The 27308-nt window shown below is 37.1% G+C and overlaps 3 protein-coding genes and 1 long non-coding RNA gene across 4 annotated transcripts; all 4 read left to right on the forward strand.

Moving 5' to 3' along the window:
* Nucleotides 1-598: 598 nt before the first annotated feature.
* On the forward strand, nucleotides 599-11361 carry LOC110910867 (cytochrome P450 716B1). Its single transcript, XM_022155447.2, has 5 exons — nucleotides 599-1673; nucleotides 9481-9974; nucleotides 10051-10498; nucleotides 10704-10891; nucleotides 10984-11361. Exons 1-5 carry the CDS (start codon nucleotides 599-601, stop codon nucleotides 11308-11310), a joined length of 2532 nt encoding a protein of 843 aa, XP_022011139.2. The 3' UTR covers nucleotides 11311-11361.
* Nucleotides 11362-13097: 1736 nt separating this feature from the next.
* Nucleotides 13098-14517, forward strand: LOC110910868. The gene is made up of 2 exons (XR_002576535.1): nucleotides 13098-13594; nucleotides 14078-14517. It is a non-coding gene; the product is annotated as an uncharacterized LOC110910868 (long non-coding RNA).
* Nucleotides 14518-16635: 2118 nt separating this feature from the next.
* Nucleotides 16636-18509, forward strand: LOC110914837 (cytochrome P450 716B1). Its single transcript, XM_022159526.2, has 4 exons — nucleotides 16636-17122; nucleotides 17202-17649; nucleotides 17795-17982; nucleotides 18073-18509. The coding sequence occupies exons 1-4, from the start codon at nucleotides 16973-16975 to the stop codon at nucleotides 18394-18396; spliced, it is 1110 nt and encodes a 369-aa protein (XP_022015218.2). The 5' UTR covers nucleotides 16636-16972; the 3' UTR covers nucleotides 18397-18509.
* A 5033-nt stretch (nucleotides 18510-23542) lies between these two features.
* LOC110913351 (cytochrome P450 716B1) lies at nucleotides 23543-25792 on the forward strand. The gene is made up of 4 exons (XM_022158187.2): nucleotides 23543-24011; nucleotides 24096-24543; nucleotides 24921-25108; nucleotides 25204-25792. The coding sequence occupies exons 1-4, from the start codon at nucleotides 23634-23636 to the stop codon at nucleotides 25534-25536; spliced, it is 1347 nt and encodes a 448-aa protein (XP_022013879.2). The 5' UTR covers nucleotides 23543-23633; the 3' UTR covers nucleotides 25537-25792.
* The last annotated feature ends 1516 nt before the right edge of the window (nucleotides 25793-27308 follow it).

Raw genomic sequence — 27308 nt, forward strand, 5'->3', positions numbered from 1 at the left:
GGTGGATTTATGTGAAATTATGGCTAAATTATAAACTAAAGATGTGATGTATAATCATGTAAAAATCTGCTCATGAAGTGTTTGTTGAAATGCCTCTATGAAGGCTTAAAACTGAAATTTCAAGTTTAAACGCATAATCACGATGTTTGGTGTAATATGCGAATTATAATTTCAAAAGAGAGTTCTAAACATATGATAAATGAACTCTATAGGAACGGGCGCAGGAGCGTCAAGCGGACAAGCGGGCGGCGAACCACGTTTAAAAGGCCTACTTTGGTAATCAGAGCTTAAGGTTGTCAACAAAGTGTTCGTTTCAAGCTTGATCGACCGCCCGGTAAGAATTAACTTATTATGTTAATGAATCATGTCTTATGTAAGGAATGAGAAACGAGTTGATATGCATGGGAAGAGCGTGTTAACACACTCAAACCCGGAAAGTGCATTAAATGTGAACGGTTAAAGCAAGTTGAGAACTTGGCTAAACCGAAACAAACGAAGCAAGGTTATAAATGAAATGTTTAACGTTTAAATGTAAACATTTCAGTTTCAAGATGTCTGATGGGAATGATGATAATCTGGTGCAAACAAACACCGAAAAATGAAAGAAATAATTGCTGAAGAGGTAGGAAAGTCAATTGAAGGCAGTCTATCCGGGTTTATAGACAAGATTCAAAGCACGGTGTTATCGCTCGTAGAAGAACGAGTTAAAAGGTTGGAGGATACTGTCAACCTTATGAAAGACAAAACTGGAGAACGCAAAGGGTGTTCGTACAAGGAATTTATGGCGTGTAAACCGCCAATCTACAACGGGGAGGTTGACCCGATAATTTGTCAAAGATGGATAAGTGATATTGAAGGGGTGTTTGAACGGACCCATTGTGAAGTAGGCGACTTTGTCGCCTACGGAACGGGTCAATTGAGGAACCAAGCTAAAGATTGGTGGGATAACAAAAAGAAGGAAATGGGAGCCGAAGCGGCGAGGGTTATGACTTGGGACGAGTTTAAAGTACCATTCCTTAAACACCACAGTCCCAAAGCGGTTATCAATAGAATCAAAGAAGAATTCATCCAGCTGAGACAAAAGGGTGAAACAATCGATAAGATCACGGGCATCTTTATGGATAAGCTCAGATTTTGTGACGAGTTAGTCACCACTGAAGAACAAAAGATATATTACTATTACAACATGCTGAGTGCTGAGTACCGGGAATTTATGACTCCGTTAAAATACGAAACCCTCACGGAGATTATCAACACCGCCCGGGAACGGGAAATCGAGTTAAAGAAACAAGTGGAAAGAGGTGAGCGAAGGGCACATGATGTGAATCCAAGCCCTACAAAGAAAGCCCGAACGGGAGAATCGGGAAAGAAGGTGGTTGTTAAAGGTGGGTCGCCAAGTTGCAAAATCTGCGGGAAGGGACACAAGGGGGAGTGTCGATTCAAAGACAAGCCATGCCCCATATGTAATAAGACGGGGCACACGGCCTCGCTATGCCCGGGAAAAGTATCAGTGTGCTACAATTGCTATCAACCCGGCCACAAAAAGTCCGAATGCCCGGACTTAGTTGGAAAGAGAGATGCTAAGGAGTCTCCAGCAGAAGCCCCCAAAGCGAAGGCTAGGTCCTTCCAACTTACTGCAGCTGAAGCAAAAACAGAACCCGATGTGGTTTCAGGTATATTCACAATTAACTCAATTCCAGCATGTGTATTTTTTGATACGGGTGCGAATAAATCCTTCATTTCGCATGGGTTTATTCGACATCCTTCATTTGTATTGACGAAATTGCCTGTGCCCTTAGAAGTTGAAATAGGGGATAACAAAAGCTTTATAGTTTGTGATGTTTGTCGAGGCTGCAAATTAAACATCGACGATGAGGAATACTTGATAGACCTAATTCCGATGTCAATGGGGGAATTTCAAGTAATCGTCGGGATGGATTGGCTAGCCCAACACCACGCAAAAGTTGTGTGTTTTTGTAAGGAGATAAAACTAATATCTCCGAGCGGGAAACACGTCACCATTTATGGTGAAAAAGGAGGTAACCCCATAGTGTGCTCAATGTTGAAAGCTCACAAGCTTATGAAGCGAGGATGCAAGGCGTTCATGATATACGCAAATGAGCCCGAGAGAGAACCACGGAAGATTGAAGATGTACCTGTAGTACGAGATTTTGGAGATGTGTTTCCGGAGGATTTACCGGGAATACCGCCTGAACGGGAAGTAGAGTTCGGAATCGAATTGATTCCGGGCGCAAAACCCGTAGCCAAAGCTCCGTACCGACTCGCACCGTCGGAATTACAAGAGTTGATGTCCCAAATCCAAGACTTGCTTGATAAAGGGTTCATTAGGCCGAGTGTGTCTCCTTAGGGCGCACCGGTGTTGTTCGTCAGAAAGAAAGACCGAAGCATGCGTATGTGTATCGATTACCGGGAGTTAAACAAACTCACGGTAAAGAACCGATACCCGCTTCCGAGGATAGATGATTTGTTCCACCAATTACAAGGTGCGAACTGGTTTTCAAAGATTGACCTTAGATCTGGGTATCACCAACTAAGGGTCAAAGAAGAAGACGTACCGAAAACGGCTTTCCGCACAAGATACGGACATTATGAATTCCTCGTAATGTCATTTGGGCTAACAAATGCACCCGCGGCTTTCATGGACCTCATGAACCGGGTTTGCAAGCCAATGTTGGACAAGTCGGTCATCGTGTTTATCGATGATATCTTGGTGTATTCAAAAAGTGAAGCTGAACACGCAAACCACTTACGAGAAGTGTTAGAGACACTTAGACGAGAAAGGCTGTATGCGAAGTTCTCTAAGTGTGCCTTTTGGTTACGAGAGGTACAATTTCTTGGCCACGTCATAAGTGCCGACGGAGTATTGGTGGATCCGTCCAAGATTGAGGCTGTGTCAAAATGGAATCCCCCGAAGAACCCTTTGGAAATTAGAAGCTTTTTGGGGCTTGCGGGATACTATAGGAGATTCATTCAAGATTTCTCCAAGATTGCGTTACCGCTAACAAAGCTAACCCAAAAGAAAGAGAAGTTTATTTGGGGTGTCGATCAAGAAAGAGCGTTTCAGACGCTAAAAGAGAAGTTAACACAAGCTCCGGTACTGACATTGCCGGACGGGGTCGAAGATATGGTAGTTTATTCGGATGCTTCACTGTCGGGGCTCGGATGCGTTTTGATGCAACGGGGCAAAGTTATAGCTTATGCCTCGAGACAATTGAAAATACATGAGAAGAAATATCCTACACACGACCTTGAATTGGCTGCGGTGGTATTTGCCTTAAAAATATGGAGGCACTACCTATACGGGGTAAAGTGCACCATATACACGGATCAGAAGAGTTTAAAATACTTTTTCGATCAGAAAGAGTTAAATATGCGACAAAGGCGATGGCTGGAAACGGTGAAAGACTACGATTGTGAAATACATTATCACCCCGGAAAGGCTAATGTGGTGGCGGATGCTCTGAGCAGAAAAGCGGACTATGTCCCAATACGAGTAAGGTCGATGCAACTCGTGGTGACCTCGGGTATACTTGAACGTATTCGAGAGGCGCAATTAGAAGCAATGAAAGAAGAGAATTGGAAGAAAGAAAGAATAATAGGTCAGTTGAAAGATTTGTCAGATGGGAATAACGGGTTGAAGACTCGATCCGGAAGGATATGGGTCCCACATACTTGTGGAGTGAAAGCGCTTCTACTTAATGAGGCTCATAAATCCCGTTATTCAATTCATCCGGGTGCGACCAAGATGTACAATGATTTGAAACAAAATTATTGGTGGCCCGGAATGAAGAGGGATGTGGCGAAGCATGTGAAAAAATGTTTGACATGTTTACAAGTTAAGGCGGAGCACCAGAAACCATACGGCAAACTCCAACCGTTAGAAATTCCGGTTTGGAAATGGGAACATATTACAATGGACCTATTAACCAAGTTGCCTAAAACGAACCGTGGTTTCGATGCCATATGGGTAGTGGTAGATAGATTGACGAAGAGTGCTCACTTCATTCCGATCCGTGAGACTTATACGTCAGAAAAGATGTCAGAGGTTTACACGAATGAAATAATAGCACGTCATGGGGTGCCGGTATCCATTGTGTCTGATAGGGATACCCGGTTTACTTCGAAATTTTGGCGGGAATTCCAAGAACAAATGGGGACTAAATTGTTCATTAGCACTGCTTATCATCCACAAACGGATGGGCAGAGTAAAAGAACAATACAAACGTTGGGAGATATGCTGCGGGCGTGCATTATTGACTTCGGAGGTAGTTGGGATGTCCATCTACCCTTGGTCGAATTTGCATATAACAATAGCTATCACACGAGCATTAAAATGGCCTCGTATGAACTGTTATATGGCCGAAAATGTCGAACCCCGGTATGTTGGGGAGAAGTGTGTCCACGAGGGATAGCACCTACTGATATAATCCGAACTACAAATAAGAAAATCGACATAGTTCGGGCACACTTGAAAGCGGCTCAAGACAGGCAAAAGGCGTATGCGGATAAAAGGAATAAGCCAATTGAATTTCAGGTTGGAGACATGGTTATGCTGAAAGTTTCCCCATGGAAAGGCATTATTAGATTCCGAAAAAGGGGGAAACTAAGCCCGAGATTTATTGGGCCATTCAGGATCACTGAACGGGTTGGTAAAGTAGCTTATCGTCTCGAATTACCCGAGGAGTTGAGTGGGATTCATAGCACGTTCCACGTGTCGCACCTCCAAAAATGTTTGGCCGACGAAACTACTCATATCCACTATGATGATATCGAGGTGGATAACAGCCTCAACTATGCAGTAAAACCAATTGCGGTTTCAGATCGTAAAGAGAAAAGTTTGAGGAACAAGGTGATTAACCAAGTCAGGGTCAAATGGGAGCACAAGAAAGGTTCGGACACCACGTGGGAGCCCGAAGAGGAGATGCGACGTCTCCACCCAACATTATTTGGTACGTACTTCGGTTTCGGGGACGAAACCCTTTTAAGGGGGTGGACTTGTAACACCCCGAAAATATAAAACTTTATATTAGAATTATATAAAGTATAAATAAATGAGAATTTACCAACTAGAAATTTTAACCTAGTTGGTTAATAGTTTAGAAATAACCTATAGTAGGGTTAAAAGCCACTAAATTAAATGTTGATCAAAATGGAGGGACCTAGGTTGTCAAAATTTGAAACTTGTATTACTAAGTTAGTAAAACAAAACCAAACACCCCATTTTGAGGTGTTGGTCGATCAGGAGCAAGAAAAGGGGGCGATCCCTACTCTCAAACCCTAACTTCACCAAATTGATCAATTGAAGGTTAATCCTTGCCCCAAATCGAAATCTGAATAGAGATTTGTGATCCTCATCACAAGGGGATTACAAGGTATGTGAAATTTCATGAAATCTCTCAACTTGAAATTCTCATATAATTGGGATAATCTGAAATTAGGGTTGCATGCATATGTTATGATGAATTAGGAACAACTATAGTGTCTAGGAACAAATCCTAGACAAACACAAGCTGAAATTATGTAGAATTTTGATGGAAACTATGATCACCATTGTAGGTGATTAGTGGGTTATGTGTATTTGGAATGAACACTAGGAAATAGATTGTTAATCTAGTGTAATTTGGCAATTTTGAAGTGATTCCAGAAATTAGAAGCTTACAATCATGTAAAATGGTGGATTTATGTGAAATTATGGCTAAATGATAAACTAAAGATGTGATGTATAATCATGTAAAAATCTGCTCATGAAGTGTTTGTTGAAATGCCTCTATGAAGGCTTAAAACTGAAATTTCAAGTTTAAACGCATAATCACGATGTTTGGTGTAATATGCGAATTATAATTTCAAAAGAGAGTTCTAAACATATGATAAATGAACTCTATAGGAACGGGCGCAGGAGCGTCAAGCGGACAAGCGGGCGGCGAACCACGTTTAAAAGGCCTACTTTGAAGGTATGTAACTTGACCCGTTACATTAAGTAGATTTTGATAATCATATGATGCGTAATAGAAATTTTAGAATAAGAGTTGTTTGAATTAAAGCGAAGATGACGCTACATTGAATAATAGGTCAAAGTTGGTTAGAACTCGTTGGTAGTCGTTACAAAAGGAGGATTCCTTAGACGAGCCAAACGGGTCGAATAATCAAAATAAGGCATGGTTGATGTCTCGGAATATAATGGATTGATCTTTGATATTGGTTGATTGATAACATATTAGAAATACAAGAATTTAGAATATTAGTATGCTAGAAAAGCGAAACCCGAAATTTGGGGTTGAGCATAAAGAACAATTTAAACAAGATATGGATGCCCAGGGACTACCGTAAGTTACGGTAGTACCGTAACTTATGGTAGAGGTCAGATGCTTACGGTGGTTTGCCCCTGTCTTACGGTAGACCAAAAAATTTACAGGACCTACCGTAACTTACGGTGACATCGTAAGTTACGGTGGAACCTGCAAACTTGTAATTTATTATTCGTAATCAGAAGTTAGTTCTCGTGTTTATATATTATTTAATAATGTCAAAACTAATGTTTTAATGGTTTTGACCATAGGTGACGTAATGGATCTTACGGATGGCGGTCGAGCGAATAATGAAGAACCGAACACTACATTTTGATGCTTCCGCAATGTTTTAATCTTTAGTAGTCCTTGTGTATGGGTTGTAAACACTTGTTAAACTACTTTTGAAATGTTTTAACTTAGTCTTTAGTTGACTAAGGTTGACGTACTTATGAACTCTGTTAATGAATTGTCATGTTACTAAAACAATATTTTAATATAAATGGTGTATTTTATTATTATAAACAAGTGAAAAATTTAGGATGTTACATCTAGGTCAACAGGATCACCTGCCATTAAGAGAGTAGAAAGAGCAGAACAATGTAGATAGAATAAAAGAATACTAACTAAAAAAAATTACACAACTATACAAGTAGCACAAATTTTCAATTAAGTCTAATCAAAGCTAATAACGCAATCGCCAAGAGTCCCTGGCAACGGCGCCAAAAACTTGATGTGCTAAATGTTGTCACTTAAAACTAACTACTCTTAACCCTAAACTAGACACTCTAAGTTTTAAATTTATAAACTAAGACTCTCTAAAACCTAGATCACACAACCTGCAAGTGTACCGATCAATGCAGTATAGCCTAAGTAAGTCCGAGTATTGAACCCACGAGACTCTACTGACTACGTTTACTAGACTCTGACTAGACTTACTCTAACCTAACTGTACTTAACTGTTTTGTTGGTTTGTGGGGGGGGGGGGTTTCTAACAAATTACTAAATTAACTAAAATAACTAAAGCTAAAGGAAACACAAACTAAGACTGTGGACTTAAGAAACAACCAAAGATGAGAAGTACACTACCTACGTCAGAATCGTACACATGTATGACAACTTCTATCGGTTATGGAACTAATTGTGGAAACCGGGATCTTAAGATGCTAAACTTAAAGGATAACCGAACAGGACCCTCGACTCTTCTCGAGAAGACACCTATGGCAACCTATTAAGCTGTTCTAATACCGGTTTAAAGGAATCCCCCGCGGTTTTCCTAATGTAATAATAAAGTTCCCTTATTATACAGTCTACCTCGCAGCACAAAAGTCAAGGGTAACTGTGGTTTTATGATTAGATTCGATAACCCTAGCAATCTAACACTAAAGACAGACCGACAACCTCTCAGCTATCAAGATTGGTAGAGTACTTAACCCTATTCAAATTACAATTATATCCCTATGGTTCACTACGTCTATCAAACCATCTAACAGTCAAAGACACACAATAATTGACCTAGCATGCAACTATTATTTGAAAGACATTTAACTAGCAACATGAGGGATACTAATTATTCAATGAACATGATTAAACACGCATATATGTCAAACCATAAAAACCAAGTCTTTACTTTAATTATTAAACCCACAAAATAGAATCCATAAACTGAATAAAAATAACATGTCAAAATATGGTGTTCATCATAATCTAGGCAGTATAAAAGAACTAGCCAAGAAACATAACCACTAAAAAGAAACAAGTTTTATATGATAAACAAAACATAGTATGAAATCTGAAAACAGAAAGTCTTAACAAAACTGAATACGAATAAATTGCAAACCCAAACTTGAATCTTGATCGCGGCTTAAACTCTCGAACCAACTCTTTTTTTTCCTTCTTGAGCGCACCCTTTTCCTCTCTCTCTCTCTCTCTTTTTTTTCTTCTTTCTGTTCTCCCTGGTTAAAATATAATATTCTCTTTATTTTTTTCTTTTTTTTGGTTTCGTCCCACAACAACAATAATAAGGCAGATTCCTTTTATGTATTATATTTTCGTCCAGTGTAGTAACATCACGTCCAAGAATATATATGTGCGCATAGGTCTCCTTAGGGTTTAATTAAATATGCATATACATATTCAAAAATCCCCAAAACATGTAATTTACATAATATAGCTGGGCTTTTACCCTTTTGCGGCCGGTGATGGCAATAATAATTCAAAGTCAGCAGCCTCAAACAAAATAGGATAATGTAGCAGGCTAGCAGCCCACTACGTCACATGATGTGCATAAAACAAATTTGTTTGATCAAAGTATCATGCCTTGGTCAAACTTTTAAAACCCAAGAATTAGTCCATGCGTAAGCCGCCTGTGAATTTGGGAGCACCATTCAACTCAATTAGTTAACTAAATTTAATTATAATGTAAGCCCACTTATTTTATAGAAATCTATTGAAACTAACCCATGAACTAAATTAATTAGGCTTGTAAGTAACAACCGTGATTGATAAAATTTTGCACCAACTCTGACTATTAACTATCTTATTTTTTTCTTTTAACTACATCTTATCGGTTTAACTCCTTTTAGCTCATTTCCTCTTTAAACTTTTAAAATCCAACTATGAACCAACTAGGAGTTAAATTTAACAAAAACAACATAAAAGCTATAAAAAAAATTATACACTTTCCACGGGACAAATATGTGTTTTTTTAATATTTTTTTATATATCTTTTACCGGACATGCACATACTCTCTAATCCTACGTCTAAAATTACACTTTTGTTCACCATGAGGTAGAACCATCGGCCTCCTGAGGTAAAACACCTTCATATCACTTTGGAAAATGAACACAATCAAGTAGGTAGCCTCGTTGTCCCGCATCCGCCTAAATTAAATCCGAAGTCTCACATCTTATGTAAATGATTTAAAAATGTTGTCTGTTAGTAGTTGAACTTATGCACCAGAAAACGACACCATAACAGAGATGCTTAGTTGTTAGTAGTTGAACTTGTTTTGGGCATTAAACTAGATTTTGTTATGTAATTGTCAATCAATTAAATTCGTCATCAAATGATGGGGTCATTTGGAGTCATTCCCATACAACGACAACCTACCAACATTGTATAAAGTGCCAGGAGTGCATAAGGTTTTTTCTCGTACTACCTTGACTTTTCTAGCCATGGTTATAATGATTTTGTTGTTATTGCTGATTTTGGTTACAACTTATTTCCTTTTCCATCATAAGAAGTATAACAGTCAACTACCACCTGGTTCGTTGGGACCGCCGGTGATAGGGCAAAGCCTCAGCCTTTTAAAGGCCTTGAAGGCTGACAGGATCGAAAAATGGTTTCAAGAAAGAATAACAACCCATGGTCCGGCTTGGAAAGCAAGTCTTTTTGGATACCCGACGGTTGTTTTGCATGGTCCAAGTGCAAATAAGTTCATATACACTTGTGATGGGAACCTACTCTCCAACACACAACCACCATCACTCTCTAGGATCTTTGGTTCCAAAAATATATTGGAGTTGTCCGGAAATGATCACAAACGAGTCAGAGCGGCCATAGTTTCATTTCCTAAGGTTGAAGTGTTGAAGCAATATGTTGCCAAAGTAGATGAAGAAATCCGACACCATCTACAAACTCATTGGCATGGTAAACATGAGGTCCAGGTAAATAAACATTTATACGTCTTATAAACGTCTCGTTTTACCTTCACAAGTTGCATTCTAAAATACCACTGTATAGGTACAACCCTTGATGAAGACCTTAACGTTCAATATGATTTGCTCTCTTCTTTTTGGGATTGAAAGAGGACCCCAAAGAGAAAAAATGTTACCACTTTTCCAGTATATGATGGGAGGTGTGTTATCAATTCCAATCAATTTGCCTTTCACCAAATACAATCGTGCGATTATGGCAAGGAAGAAACTTGTGCCGATGATTTTGCATCTTATACACGAGAAGAGGGATGCACTTAAGGAACAAACTAAACAAGGCGATCCTCATAAAGATCTAATCACTTCGTTGCTTAGCATTCGTGATGATGATGGATCAAAAATGATGTCTGAAGAGGAGATCATAGACAACGCTATTACTGTGATGATTGCAGGACATGACACGACCTCCGTCCTTCTTACCTTCTTTGTTAGGCTTTTAGCAAACAACAAATCTATCTACTCTACTATTTTTCGAGGTAACACAATTTTGCACCCATTTATATTGTATTTTTTTTTTTTTTGGTAAAGGGTTACCCCGGTGATTTCCAATTTATATTGTAATTAATCACAAAAAACATATATTAAAATGTATGCACTAAAGTCATATATTGTTGAACCCCTTACAGCTTACTTACATGCTGTCAATACCATTATATTAATTTTTTGTATTTGAGGTCATAGAACATCAAGAAATTTCTAGTAATAAAGCATCTGAAGAGGCTTTAACATGGGAAGACCTGACTAAGATGAAGTACACGTGGAGAGTTGCAACTGAGATACTACGGATAAACCCTCCTGCGTCCTTAACCTTCCGACGAACTAATCAAGATATTGAGTATGGAGGATTCATAATTCCAAAAGGATGGCAAGTAAGGCACCAAAATAAGCAGTCAACAAAGAGTTACACAATACCATATAATTAATTTAATTACTTAATCACATTTCTATGATATGTTTACAGGTGTTGATAGCAATGTCCATGACACACATGGATGATAGTCTTTTCCAAAATCCAACCATGTTCGACCCTACTCGTTTTGAGAAACATGTACCATCACCACCACCTTTTAGTTATGTGCCATTTGGTGGTGGGCCGCGAATGTGTCCTGGTAACGAGTTTGTAAAAACGGAAACTTTGGTCCTGATTCATCGTTTGGTGACAACATTCACTTGGGAGCTACTTAAGAAAGACGAGTCCTTCAAGAGAGTTCCAATGCCAGAATTTGATCAAGGGTTGTTAGTTAAGGTCAAACCGTTAAGTGAAACCACATTGTCGTGTGAAGCATGATTGCTGTGATAATTTCTTTCATCTTAAAATAAAGAAAATATATCTTTTGAATGTCGGACAACACACAACTTAATTAAAATTCTAAGTTGAGATATTTAAGATTGTTCATGTTTTGATTAATGTTAGACTGTTAGTAAAATATAAGACCAAAATGGAGCTCATAAAGTTAATTAATGACTAAATCCATGCATACATAAAATATGTATGCCTTAGATTAAATTTGTCGTTAGAAGTTCAAGTGCAGTTGTAAATGTTAAAGCTGATGGCTTGCTTAATATATCCCATTATTCTTCATTCATCAAACAATTCTATAGATTGAATGTGTGCAACAAATGCTTCTGAGTTGTAATCTATCTTAACCATTGGTTATCATTTTATAAGATGTGACAACTAAAAACAGCAACAAACACTTCAGAGATGGAATCTATTATAATTATTGGTTATTCATGTACAGCAGAAGCACGAAAATATAAACGAGAACTTTTGAAAGAAAACCATATATAATTTAGTGAGAACGACGTTATATCTAGCACCTTTTGAAGGAATCTCTAAATTGGTAGGTAATTTCAAAACTTCGAAATAAAAAGTTGACAACTAAAGTAATTAGGGAATTTAAAGACTTACGCTTTTTACATTAAGGGCTTGTTTGGCTAAGCTTATTTAACTAAAAAAAAAACTTTTTGTTAAAAGTACTTATTAACTTATGATTTTTTGAATATTTTTAAAAAATTGTTTGGATTAGCTTATAGGGTGGGAAAAGCCAATAAGTTGTTTTTTAAAAAGTGTTTGACTTAGCTTATTCATGTAAAATTACTAAAAGGGATATTCTTTTAAAAAGTGTAGGGCATTATGTGAGATAATTTGGTAATTTTGTTTTTGAAAAGTTATAAGCAACTCAAAAAGCTACAATACCCCGACTTTTCAAAACTAACTTTTTCTTCCTATACAAAAAGTCATTTTAAAAAGTCATTTTGGGTTTGCCAAACACCTTTTCTCCTTATTAGCTTTTTGTAAAAGTCAATAAGTTATAAGTAGGTGTGAAAAAGCTTAGCCAAACACCCCCTAAAATGCTTGATTTAGAAATGGCTATAAATGGATGAAGATCTTTGATTTTGGTATGTGACATGCTTTTGCAATTTGAGACTAATATTAGTTATACCCGACCTATTACCATCCATTCTTGTATAAATCTATTCTTGTTAAGGTCACGTTTAATCACAAATGAAATTAAAACTAACATCGTAAAATATATCTTTGCTTGGTTAGTGGCAAAACTAAAACTAGTAGGCTAAACCCATGCGTTGCAGCGTGCGTGTTAAAAACTTGTAACATTCGGTTTTGACAATTTGTACATTAGTACTCCTCCCACTAAAACAATCACGGGGAAACATTAACAAAAATAATCACGCTACAACGTCAAATCCAGAATTTTATGAAACATCGTATTTTAAACGTTGTAAGAGGAAAAATGTAAAAAAAAAATGTAACTTTCAAGCAACTTTGACGAATTGTACGTTTGTGTTTCGATGACTTATACATTATCATACACAACTTAATTTTGAATAAAACTTACAAACATAGATAAAAACAAAAAGATTGCAATGGTATATTTGAAACTTTATAAAACATCAAATATTATAAGTTATAAGAGAAATATTAAACCCTATATAAAGAAGCAACATGGTTATGTATTGGTGGGTTGTAACTTGTGCTTGGGGAGTGTTTCAAAAAAAACCTTGATGTTTCTGCTATGTGGTCTTGTACATTATGGTTATGTATTGGTGGGTTGTAACGTGTCTTCCACCTGTCTTCATTCTCAACTCCTTCCACGCACAATAGAGAGAGAAAAGCTTTCACCAACCCTTGCTACACAAAGCAGATCTGTCATATGAAAGAGGGGGAGATATGGAAGTCGATTAAAAAGGATCTGAAACAAATTTTAGGCTTCCAATGAAGACGACATCTTTCCACTGCCACCACAACCCCTTTCTTTTCTCTCTGTTCGTCCAACAACATGTCATTAGTAAGGAATAGAGAGAGACTAAGAGAGAGAAAGGGTGCGCAAAGAGAGATAGAGAGGTCGGAGACGAGAATTAGAGGGACTACGCGACGGCAACAACGGTGGTTGATGGTTAGTATTCGGGGTTCAGCCACACGTGTTGGCGGAGATGGTGGAATCGGCGGCGATTTGGGAATTCTTGGAGTGGATCTTGCGGCGGCTGTGACTCAACCAGCAGCGACAACGAATTTTTGTGGTGTAATTCTGAAGTAAAATTACCCTCGAGTAAGTTTATTAGCTCGATTACAAAATGATATGTTACTTACATTTTTGGTTTGTTGTTAAATTTCTTGTAAAAGTCAAGCGTGCGTTGTTGTTGATATGAAACCGAAGCTTGATTATTTCTAAAGGTAGGGAGTTTTGTACTTTGATAGTTTGATTCGTTGCAATCCTTGCTTGGTATTTGTCGATTCTGATCAATTAATAATACCGATTTAAAGTACAAATAGCAAATCAAAGTTCTTCAAATCGTTAAGTAACTTCATTCTCCTTCTTTCTTTGCTGAATGATTTTGCCCTATCATCTGCAGGTAATTTGTGTTTTTAATCCTGCTATTTGAAATGAAAGCTTGCATGTGAAAAAATTTATTATGTAGCTGAATTTGTTGTTTGTTTGTCATTGAGTTTGATTCTATCAAACCCTAGCTGGACGAAATGATCTAGAAATGTAAATACTTGATGTATTGATCATCTGAAGTTGATAGTGCAGGACGATTCATTTTGAGAGACAAAAAGGCCTAAATCAACTCATTGCCTCATTTGAATGGTTGTATGGAAGTTATGTAAAGCATTGCTCATAGGTTTACTAGCTGAAGCCCACTGTCCTCATAGGTTTAGCATTTAGGAACACAGATCAGGGGAAAGGATTTTTATTTATTTATTTTGTTTTTGTAACTTCAAAAAACATGGTGGGAATTTAAAAAAAAATGGAAAAAGGAGGTGTTGTGTGGTGACCAAGAAGAAAGGAAAGAAAGATTACGATGGTGTTGGCAAAGTTTGATGCAACTGGAGTAGTGTGTTGCAAGTTATAAAAAATGTCATGGGAGTTGTCAGAGGACAACGTTTGTTGTTATAGAATGGATTTTATTATTATACAACTTAAAAAGTATTTGTGTTGAAAATGTTCGGTATAAAATAATATTATCGTCACGTCTCCGTTGTAACATATAGGTTGAAACATGTTCGCTAAGAAATCCCGGCCGCGTTTTGAAACATGTTCGCTAAGAAATCCCGGCCGCAACGCGGCGGGTGTTAAACCTAGTTAAAAAAAAAAAAAAAGATGATGAGTCAACTACGTGTCAAATTCTTGTTGAGCCAAAAGAAATATAACTTTTTTAAGAAGTATAGGTTTAAATGGTAAATCTACCTTTTTAGGGCCCAGATTTTAACTTCATGAGAGGGCATATGTAACTTTCATAAACTCATGCTTAAAAGGATTGTACAAATTTATGTAAACAAATTGTAGACAATAGTATGACATGGTCATCAATGAATTGTGTATATGCACTGACATCCTATTTGATGTAGACAATAGTATGACATGGTGATCAATGAATCGTGTATGTGCACTGACATCCTATTTGAGTATATATAATTTGTGTCATTAAACTCTCTCGATAAAAGTATTTTAACTTTCCCTCGTTCTCGTGAAAAAAAAATGTAAGCATATTAAGGGTGGATAAAGTGGAAGCCAGGGAGGGTCTGGTGACACTCGATCCGTCCAGGAACACCGTTTGGGAACACCGTTCCATATTCTGGGTTTTTCTTTTCACCAAAATTCTTTGAGCCAGCACAAATGACCGGGGAAGTGGGGATGTTCTCAAAATGTGATATGATCGTTGCAAATTAATTTTTTTAATATAAATACACAAATCACATAATATTTTGAGTTAATTGTTCGGATGGTCCCTGTGGTTTCACGTTTAGTCCCCACATTTTGAAAATAGCATGTATGCTCCCTATGGTTTGTCATTTTGTTACTCGGATAGTCCCCCAACATTTACTCTAACATTTACTTTGGGGACTATCCGAGTAACAAAATGACAAACCATAGGGAGCATACCTGCTATATTCAAACTAACTGACATCTACTCAGGGACTATCCGAGTAACAAAATGACAAACCATAGGGAGCATACCTGCTATTTTCAAAAGGTGGGGACTAAACATGAAAAAAGTTGAAACCACAGGGACCATCCGAGCAATTAACTCTAATATTTTTATCCTCACCACTCTCATTCTTTTCTCATACAAAAAAAATTAACCTCTCTTAAATGAGGAGGCTTTTGCATTGATTAAGAATATAGCCTTTGCTACGACTTTGGTGAATGTCATCGAGGAAATGCTGGTGCGTGGATCTATATCATTTTGGAATGCAATCTTTCACCAATTTCGTCAACATTTTGGTGATACCGATCACTCGTTAGAAAAAAATCATTCAAAGTTTTGGGATATCAACGCCAAGGCCCTTTGATTTAACCGACTCTTCAAAGAATTGATGAATGGTGATGACGGCCTAAAGTAGGAAGGAGGATCGACGCAGCCTATCGCGAGTACCAAACGCACGACACACACCGGTTTAGTCACATTTCGGCGTGGCAAATTCTAAGCAACTATCCTGAATGGGCACCAATGATTAGAATTTTAATTATGTAGTTTTTATTTAATTGTGTGGTTTTTTATTTTAATATGTAGTTTTTATTTTTTAGTTCAGCTTTTACTTTTCGTTATATTAATATGTTGATTTAAAATTAAAAATAAGTTAGTTTTGGAGAATCCTAGAAAAACTTGAGGTGACTCCATGCATTTTAGGGAAAACTAAAGAACGTGAAAGAAAAGTTGATGTAACACAGGGGAAAATCTGGAAAAAAATGAGATGACTCCTTCTACCCTAAGGTTATGTTTGGTTTGTGAAAAAATTCTTTTCGGAATTGAAATTTGTCACCAGGATTTAAAGTATAAATAAAGAACAATACAAAAAAGAAGTGTTTGTTTAAAAGCTGCTTTCTTAACGTTTTGTAGTGTTTTTTCAAGTTTATGTCTAATTTTTTATCGATATCATCTATTGGAATCTTTTAAAGTCAACCATCTATTTATCATCAACATTACCTATAATTTTGTTTTTTATGGTTATGCAAAACGGATCTTTTCGAATGATACCATTCCCATAAAATGACAACCAACTAACTTCCAACATTTATAAGGCAACAGGAATCCGTAAGGATTTTTCTCGTACCACCTTGTGTTTTCTAGCCATGGAACTGATGGTTTTAACGACATTATTGTTATTGTTAATTTTGGTCCCTATTTTTTACCTTTTCAATCATAAGAAGTATAACGGTCAACTACCACCTGGTTCGTTGGGACTGCCGGTGATAGGCCAAAGCCTCGGCCTTTTGAGGGCCTTGAAGGCTGACAAGGTCGAGAAATGGTTTCAAGAAAGAATAACAAACCATGGTCACGTCTGGAAAGCAAGTCTTTTTGGATATCCGACAGTAGTTTTGCATGGTCCAGCAGCAAATAAGTTTGTATACACTTGTGATGGGAATCTACTCGCCAATTCACAACCACCATCTCTCACTAGGATCGTTGGATGCAAAAATCTAATGGAGTTGTCGGCCAATGACCACAAACGAGTCAGAGCGGCCCTAGTCTCTTTCCTTAAGCTTGAAGTGTTGAAACAATATGTCGCGAAAGTAGATGTAGAAATCCAACACCATCTTCAAAGTCATTGGCATGGGAAGCATGAGGTCCAGGTAGTTAAATGTCTATGCATCTTATTTTGAACTTGTATACTAGAAATATTAATTAGCATTCTCTATTATAATTGTGTAGGTGCAACCCTTGATGAAGACCCTAACCTTCAACATAATTTGCTCGCTTCTTTTTGGGATTGAAAGAGGACCCCAAAGAGAGAAATTGCTACCGCTTTTCCATGCTATGATTGAAGGTGTGTTATCAGTTCCTATCAATTTGCCTTTCAGTAAATACAAGCGTGCAATCATAGCAAGGAAGAAACTTGTGCCGATGATTATACATCTTATACAAAAGAAAAAGGAGGCCCTTATGGAACAAAATCAAGGAGACATACCTCATAAAGATCTAATCACTTCATTGCTTAGCATTCGTCATGATGATAGCTCAACAATGACATCCGAAGAGGAGATCATTGACAACATCATCGTTGTGATGATAGCAGGATATGACACCACCTCCGTCCTTCTTACCTTCTTCGTTAGGCTTTTGGCTAGCAACAAATCTATCTACTCTACTATCGTTCAAGGTAACACAATTTAGCCCCTAATTATGTTGTAATCAATCAAAAACATATATTAAACTGTATGCATGTCTAAGCGTCGTAAGTCCACATGCCAATGGACCAATTTTGAATCGTCCATGAAATTGTGTTTTTATGATTGAGATCACAGAACAACAAGAAATTTCCAATAGTAAAGCGCCTGAAGAAGCTTTAACATGGGAAGACCTCACCAAGATGAAGTACACATGGAGAGTAGCAACTGAGTTAACGCGGATAAATCCTCCTGTGGCTTTGAGCTTCCGACGGGCTAAACAAGATATTGAGTATGGAGGATTCATAATTCCAAAAGGATGGCAAGTAAGGCACAAACAAACTAATTAATAAAGTGTCAGAGACAAAATACCATATAAAATAACCTCTTAATTGATTTTGTTTGATGTGTTTCAGGTGATGATATCTATGTCCATGACACATATGGATGAGAGCATTTTCCAAAATCCAACCATGTTCGACCCTACACGTTTTGAGAAACATGCACCATTACCACCACCTTTTAGTTACATGGCGTTTGGAGGTGGGCCGAGGATGTGTCCTGGCTTTGAGCTCGCAAAAATGGAAACTTTGGTCATGATTCATCGTTTGGTGACAACATTCACTTGGGAGCTACTTAAGAAAGACGAGTCCTTCAAGAGAGTTCCAATGCCAGAATTTGATCAAGGGTTGTTAGTTCGGGTCAAGCCCCTCAAATTAAGAAACCAGGGCGTCCTATGAAGCCTGGACGTTATGATAGATTTTGTAAGCATGTTAATTTATATAAGGGTACAAGTAAATTGTATGACCATCAATTGTGTCATAATAATAACATTTATCAATCGTTTATATAACTTTTTAATTGTGTCATAATAATAATATTCATGAATCGTTTATATAACTTTTTAATTAATAGTAAAATAACCTTATAAATGCAATTAAGAATTATAATTTTTCTAGGAATTTTAGATCTAACTTCTACTCTCATTTAAGTGATTTAGATCTAATCTCCTCGACAATAGAGAATTAAGAAGTTAATTATGATGAATTATTGTCTTTTTTTATTCTTCTTCTAAATGGCAATGCTTACCTACTTTAAAAATACACCAAATAAATCCTATAAAAAACTCTCTCTAGAATTCTAACAGTCACCGGAGATTTTGTACTTGTCGGAGGCTCGACGAAGAGGAGATTGTGGGGTTAGCGTGTGAGGTCGCCGATTATCTTGGCTGGACCTTCCATTCTAACTCGGCTATCAATCCTTCCATTTGCTGAAGGGAGTCTTTCGACGGAGACTTGCCATTCCTCTCTAGAATACCAACAGTCGCCGGTGAATTGAACTTGCCGGAGGCTCGACGAAGAGGAGACACTGGGGTTAGTGTGTGAGGTCGCCGATTATACTGGCTGGACCTTCCATCCCAACTCGGCTTTTCAATTCTTCCATTCGCCAACGGGGGTCTTTGCCGGAGACATAAGAACATGGCACGAGAGAGACTGGAGGATAAAGTGAATAAAGTATGGAGGGTGAAAGAAAGTAGAATGGAGGAAGATAAAGAAGAAGGACCTTGGATAGACGTACCTGAGAAGAAGTCAAAGCAGTACAATAACGAAAAAGCAACTACGTTTTACGTAGCAAATCTGCCGGAATGGACTGCAGGGAGAGATTTGTGGACTGAATGCCAGCCATGTGGGTGTATTTGCGACGCGGTGGTACCAAAAAGAAGGGACTATGCAGGCAGGGTTTTTGGTTTTGTCCGGTTTAAAAGGATCAGAGATCAGGCAAAGTTGTTGCAGGCCTTAAACGACGTCCGGTGTCGCAACCTCCGATCCCAAATCCCCGGGAACGGGCGGCCGCGAGCCAGTTTTGGTGGTATCGCGTATTGTCTAATTTGGCAGCGGAATTTTCATCAGGACCGTAGTTAGGAAATATTTGATCAGAGTAAAATACCATATTTTCATAATATTAAACACATGGGATAAAACCCAAGTTTGCAGTACACAGATTTTCATAGGAATAAATCCGATTTTATTTAATAAAAACATCTATTTTATTTTAGGTAACTTTATTGCCACTTTTTCAAGCCTTCACTGTTGTCCAGCTGGCTTCTATTTGGCTTTCACAATTTGTTACCTGAAACGCGTTTTAAAAACATTTGTCAGAGGGAAATACTGGTGAGTGAATTCCAGTTTAATCAAGTTTAATAAAAACCATTGTACAGTATTGAGGGCGGTCTCGCAATTACATTTGTTTCCAAGTTATACCAATTATCACCCGTGGTACTGTCAGACCCGACTTGTGGAAATGTTACTTCTTGACCAGTTGGTAACAAATTTTGTATACAAAACCCCAACATACCCACGATAATTGTATTCTTGCAAATACTCAATAACTACTTAATATATAATTATTCATGTGAGGTTTTGTAAAAACAGTTAACAAAAGGTTTACAAAAAGCGGATAAACTCACATTGCAACTTTACGTATTTCCTTTGTGGCTTCCTGGTTATAATCTAATAAAATAAACAATGCACACGTGTTAGTATAATAACCCATTTTAACATTAGTAATACCCTCCCCGAGACGGCATTCCAACGACTACGTCGGGCAGAACCACGACATCTGTTACGGAACCCTAGATCAATCGGGCAGCGTATCTAATACGTATCCAGGATATGATACTTACAACGAGGTAGAGCTTCGCTAATTAGGGGGTATAATGCCCGGGTATAGTGCCTACACTATAGAATTTGAGAAGAAAGTTGAGAGATTGAACGGTTTGCAACTGAAGCCTCTCGATCCAATTTATAGGGTTGTTCAGGGACTTCATCGCGCCCCGCGAAGACCACACCAAGGTCTTACGCGGCCCGCGAGGACCAGAAAAGGCGGCGGCGGTGCTGAAGCACCCCAGGGGTGTTGACGCGTGTCCTGCCACTTGGCGTCACCAGGTCTCGCCACTTATTACATCAGTTGCGGCCCGCGTAGAATGAGGAGTAGTCTGTCTCGCCCCGCGACAGACTTAAATATTTGTTTTTATTTTTATTTTATTAATTTAAATATATATCGGGCCCATTTTTCGTATACGGGGTGTATTTTAGGACGTATAGGGGTATTCTAAATATATTAGGGGTGTCGGAAATATTTTTGGAATCTAGCCACGACATCAACTATCAGTCACCGCGGCTGCTTCACCGCCTACACAGTTGTGGAGGCATGGATGGTGAGTGGGTGGGAGCCGCAACATTCGTGACCAGGTAATCAGTAATTGCGACGGGGTGGCAACAACCATTAGTGATGTCGCCATTGGTGGAAACAGTAACAGATTAAAACACAAATAATTCCAAACCAAATTTGCCCTTCATCAAATTGTAATAATACAAAACCCGATTATAGACACTACATACATAACTTATTCTTAATCAAAAGTAAAACCAACATGGGACATCATCAGTTCCATCAGAACCTAGGTTGTTGTCTAGTTCTTGTAACTACCAAAATTGAAACCAACATTTACCTTCCTTCTTGTCTATCAAGCCACTTGATCTCTAAATTCTTCTTCGATCACTGATTTAATACCCGACATCTTTTGATTTCTCTGTGAGATCATCAGTTTTGTAGAAAGTCTTTCTGACATCATTAGTTCCATCGGAACCTAGAAGATTACCATCTCATCGAGGCCAAGAAGATTTGTCTTTGTTTGAAGATCCATGTATTTTGATTGTAATTACATTGTAAGTTCCTCTCAGCCGTCTTTGTTTTTCATGCATATTGTAATTTTGTAATTTAAACGAGCAGGTTACAGCCGTAATTTGCAACGGGACTGGTCGATTTCTAATAACATTTAAATTGTAATGTAGATGCAATGGTAAAAATAATATTTATATAAGTAAACAAATTTTATATGACACGATTCGGGGCTAAATAATGTTTGATTTTCAAAATTACATAAAATATTATATATAAAAAACTATTAAAGCAAAACTAAACTGAATTTAAAATTAATAAAGGTATTAATATATTACGTGCCAAAGTCTTGCTTTTCATTAGTATTAATCCAAAAATATAAAAAACTCACGTTGAAACATTAATAAAAATAAATACGTCAAAAGCCAAATCTGGAATGTTGAACGTGGGAAAAAAGGTAAACAATAGTGAAAGCTTATATTTTGAAGCAGCTTTGATGATTTATTTTGTATATTTGTGCGTTGGTGACTTTTACATTATCACACAACTCCTTTTTTAACTAAACTTACACATAAATATAGCTAAAAATAAGTACGTTGCAATAGTGTATCCAAAAATTTATAAAATTTTGTATTTAAAAGTTGTAAGAGGATAACAAAATATGTTCGAAAATAGTTACAATATTGAAATCTTATAATTCATTCATGTGTGCACACTTGGCATTAGATATATGGACCACGCTTTAAATAGTTGTTGCTTAAACATCTTATAAATTTACATTGTTCCATAAACACTAAAGCCTCTCATAACACAAGTTGACAAAATGTTAATATATTAACAGAAATCATAAACAATGAAATAGCAAAAGTATTTGTGTCTTATATAGTTAGATAAATACATGTAATGAAACCTCACTATCTTTGCCTCGGCTCTCGCAAAGATGTCTGTCGAGTAGAATATGTGTCCAACACATTATGTAGTTAGTTGTCCAACATCGTCCTATACTAAATCTAAAGCCTCTCATATCTTATAAATATGTAAATTTTAATCTACAAAACACATTGGCAAACACATTAAACCTCGATCAAGATCTTAGACGGATACTGGTTCAACTCGGATAAAGTAGTTCTTGCAAATTCGCCGATTTGTTTTAACTTATCCACCCATTCCAAGTTGAATTGCTTGATGCTTTGGTTCCTGATCTAATTGGTCCAACAAGTTCGTCCGGTTTTAAAATATGAGTAGATCGAGGTCACGACATCATGACATATATTATGCTTAGGAGTTGAAGTTGTTAATTTTGGCCATTATATAAGACTGCTTTATGTAATTATTGATATAATGATGTGTATATATTTTAAGATTTAGAAAATGACAGCATGACATATATGCTTGGTTGTAAGTAGTTGAACTTGTTTTGGGCAATTGGGCTCTAAACAAGATTATCTTATGTAATTTTTAGTAAATAAATATTATTAAACTCGTCATCAAGTGATGCTATTTATTATGATAATTGCATACTACACTGTCAATGTAAGTCTGGCGGCTTTGTACGTACGTATACATGATAATTATGGATATGGTAGGAACTTATAATCCATCCAATAATTAATAACAAAAAAATGATTTTCATTTTTGGATCATTGTTTTAAAGTTCCACTAAGAAATATTAATTTATTTTTTATGTGAGAATAAAAGCAGTCGATATAATTAGATATGTTAGATGATCGTTCGAAGAAAGTGAAAACATCATAGACAAATCTCAAAGATGTCATAGAAACGAAGTAATCTTTACAGCGATTTATACCTTGGTTACACTTCTTGTTTCACTTAAACCAATACTTAATATGTCGGTTACTTTGACGAAGCTTAACGTTTTAGTTATTTGAGTAAGCTAGAGGCGCATCCATAATGTTTGAGGACAACTTCAATATATATACAAGAAAATGATCTATTTGGGATTTTTTCAACGTATGCTAAAATATCTAGCAATTATTACTTTCGCGTTAGGTGATATATCATTGCCTAATAAAGTAATAAGTTTAAAAAAATGTGTATATAGGATCGTTTTTCCAATAGGCCATTCTCATAAACAGACAAAACCAACACTAAAGCAACAAGAGTATGTATATATACAATAATATCCCTCATTGCTACTGCTACCTTGTGTTTTCCAGTCATGGAATTCATGGTATTTATGATATTGTTGTTATTACTGATTTTGGTTCCCATCTTTTTCCTTTTCCATCATAAGTCGTATAACGGTCAACTACCACTTGGTTCGTTGGGACTGCCAATGATAGGGCAAACCATAGGCCTATTAAAGGCCATGAAAACCGATAGGGTCGAAAAATGGATTCAAGAAAGAATAACAAACCACGGTCCTGTTTGGAAAGCAAGTCTTTTTGGACACCCGACAATTGTTTTACATGGCCCGGCCGCAAATAAGTTCATATACACTTGTGAGGGGCTCACCAACACACAACCACCATCACTTAGCAGGATCTTTGGTCCTAAAAATGTCATGGAGTTGTCCGGAAATGATCACAAACGAGTCATAGCAGCCATAGTTTCATTTCATAAGGTTGAAGTGTTGAAGCAATATGTTGCCAAAGTAGATGAAGAAAGCCGACACCATCTTCAAATGCATTGGCATGGGAAACATGAGGTCCAGGTAAAATGGTAAATAGTTTATTTGCAAAAAGTTGAGTCACATTTTGACCCTTCTTAACATTCTCTTATTTACTAAATGGTGTAGGTTCAACCCTTGATAAAGACCTTAACCTTCAACATAATTTGTTCTCTTCTTTTTGGGATTGAAAGAGGTCCCAAAAGAGAGAAATTTCTACCACTTTTCCATGATATGGTTAAAGGTCTGTTATCAATTCCAATCAATTTGCCTTTCACTAAATACAATCGCGCGATCAAAGCAAGGAAGAAACTTGTGCCGATGCTTATACATCTTATACATGAGAAAAGAGAGGCACTTAAGGAACAAAATGAACAAGGTGATCCTCATGAAGATCTAATCACTTCATTACTTAGCATCCGTGATGATAATGGCTCAACAATGATGTCCGAAGAGGAAATCATTGACAACATCATCGCTGTGATGTTTGCAGGATATGGCACAACCTCCGTCCTTGTTACCTTCTTCATTAGGCTTTTGGCTAACAACAAATCTATCTACTCTACTATAGTTCGGGGTAACACATTTTTCCCTTAGTTATCTGTAATCAATCGCAAAAATGCATATATTAAGATGTATGCATTAAAGTAGTCATATACCGCTTAGTCCCATATATATGCTGATTACATACATTGTTTTGTGCATGTGCCTAAGAGCAAGGGCGGACCCAAGCTTTAGCTTGGGTGGGCGGGCGCCCCCCTTGAAAAAAAAATTTTAGTGTATTTTCGAGGTAAAATTTCCGGATGCACCCCATGAAAATTTGGTTGAACCCTTCGTTCGCACCCCCAGAAAATAATTTCTGGGTCCGCCACTGCCTAAGAGGCTCGTATGCCACTAGACACCAAGTTATATTAATTTGTCCATCAAATTGAGTTCATCTATTTGCGACCACAGAACATCAAGAAATTTCTAGTAATAAAGTATTGGAAGAAGCATTAACATGGGAAGACCTCACCAAGATGAAGTACACATGGAAAGTAGCAACTGAGATAATGCGGGTAAACCCTCCTGTGGCTTTGAGCTTCCGACGCGCTAAACAAGATATCGAGTATGGAGGATACATAATTCCAAAAGGATGGCAAGTATGTCACAGAACTGATCAATCAATAAAGAGTTGGGGGACAAAATTCCATATATAAAATAACTGCCTAATCTCATTTGTATGTCTTGTTTTCAGGTTTTGATATCTTTATCCATGACACACATGGATGATAGCATTTTCCAAAATCCAACAATGTTCGACCCTACTCGATTTGAGAAACACGCACCATCACCATCACCACCACCTTTTAGTTATGTCCCCTTTGGAGGCGGTCCGAGAATGTGTCCTGGTGTTGAGCTTGCAAAAATCGAAACTTTGGCCATGATACATCGTTTGGTGTCAGCATTCGCTTGGGAACTAATTAAGAAGGATGAACCCTTCAAGAGAGTTCCAATGCCGGAATTTGATCATGGTTTGTTAGTTCAGGTCAAGCCCCTAAAAGAAACCATGGTGTCATGTGAAGCATGAAAGCTGTGATAATTTCTTTCATTCCAATATTCATAGACATAAAGTTTGATATATATTTTGTAAGTTTGTTCATATTATGATTAGTTCTAGTGAAAGATAAGACCAGCGATTGCTTTCTTAAAACTCACCAGAACCATACATACATCAGAAATGACAGCCTCTTTATTTATTTAAATGCTTATCAGTTATCACAATACCATTGTAATTTGTAAAATAAAAATCTCTATATATAAATGACTCTCGTGGTCTGTTTGTACGTACGCTTTTAAAATAATTATGGATACATTTAAAAGTTGTAATCCAATAATTTGCAGCAAAAATTAAGCGATATAAATCTTTAGATTGTCATTTTACGGTTGCAGTAAGAAACGTTTATTTTCGTCGTGTTAACACAACTTCATATTAGGGTTTGAAGCATATATAATAAGAGTTACGTTCATGAGAAGACCACTACTAAAAACTTATAATTTATGGTTAGTATTTTATAAACTGAGTATGATGATGATGATTTTATAAACTAAAAAACAAAAAAAACAAAAGGTGGTTCGCTAAGCTACAAATATTTAGCTCGCAAAGTTGCATGTATGTACCTCATACGCAGGGACGGACACAAGCATAGTCTAAGGTGGGCGGGCGCACCCCCGGGGAAAAAAAATTAGTGCTAAGTTCCGTCGAAAATCTGGTCCGCATCCCTTGGAATTTTTCGTCCGCACCCCTTGGAATTTTTCGACCGCACCCTTGAAATTTTTCGTCCGCACCCCTTGGAATTTTTCGACCGCAACCTTGAAATTTTTCGTCCGCACCCCTTAGGTAAAAAGTGTTATCAATTTATATTTTAAATTTTTTTAGTAAACTCTTATTTTAAAAAAAAAAAAATACTACCTAAATTATATAACTTTTAATACCTAACTAACTAAACCCAAATACCCATACCTTTACCCCCTTATAATTTTCCTAACTAGCTAGCTCACTAAGTCTTAGCCATTAACCAAACCCAACAATATTTCAAACTATAATAAAATAATTAAAACCCAAAACCTTTAGAAAATCTCTCCCGCTCTCTCTCTCTTGCGGCCCTGCACTGCCAACGAACAACATCACCCAGCGACCACGTAATCAACCACCATACCACCGTTGTTTGACGTTAAATCTAACCGGAATCCGAACACGAGTAAGTTTCTTTGTTATTTTGATGATTTTGGTTGATATTATAGGAGAAAAAAGGATAATAAAGTTGTTAAATAGGTTTGAAATTTTGTGTGTTTTGACGTTGTTTATGGTTGTTTAGATGATTTTTAGGGTGATTATGTTGTTTATATATTTTTAGTGTGATTACAACTTACGTTATGATTTCTAAGGCTTGAATAGTTGAAAATTAAAATTAAAATTGAAACATTATATTATGGAGCGATGAACTTATGTTATATAGAGAAAGAATTGCTTAAGAAATTAGCTTTAGATGATGTTTTGGATAGATTTTAAAAAATGAAAACCCGTAGGGCGTCGACGTTTTAATTATGTTTGTAACAAGGTTTGACATGTTTTTGATGATTATATAAATTTAGTTTGATGTTCGTCTGTTTTACATGACCCGACCCGATACGAACCGATTTTTTACTTATATACCTAGGGGCCTAAAATTTTTAAAAATGTTCCGCACCCCCATGGAAAAATTCCTGGGTTCGCCACTGCTCATACGAGGTGTGTGTATTTATATGCATGTATGTAGTTTACTAGCTACATGTATGTACCTCGTCAACTATGTACACAGA

The sequence above is a fragment of the Helianthus annuus genome, chromosome 15, assembly GCF_002127325.2.
Source record: "Helianthus annuus cultivar XRQ/B chromosome 15, HanXRQr2.0-SUNRISE, whole genome shotgun sequence".
In the NCBI taxonomy this organism is placed as follows: Eukaryota; Viridiplantae; Streptophyta; class Magnoliopsida; order Asterales; family Asteraceae; genus Helianthus; species Helianthus annuus.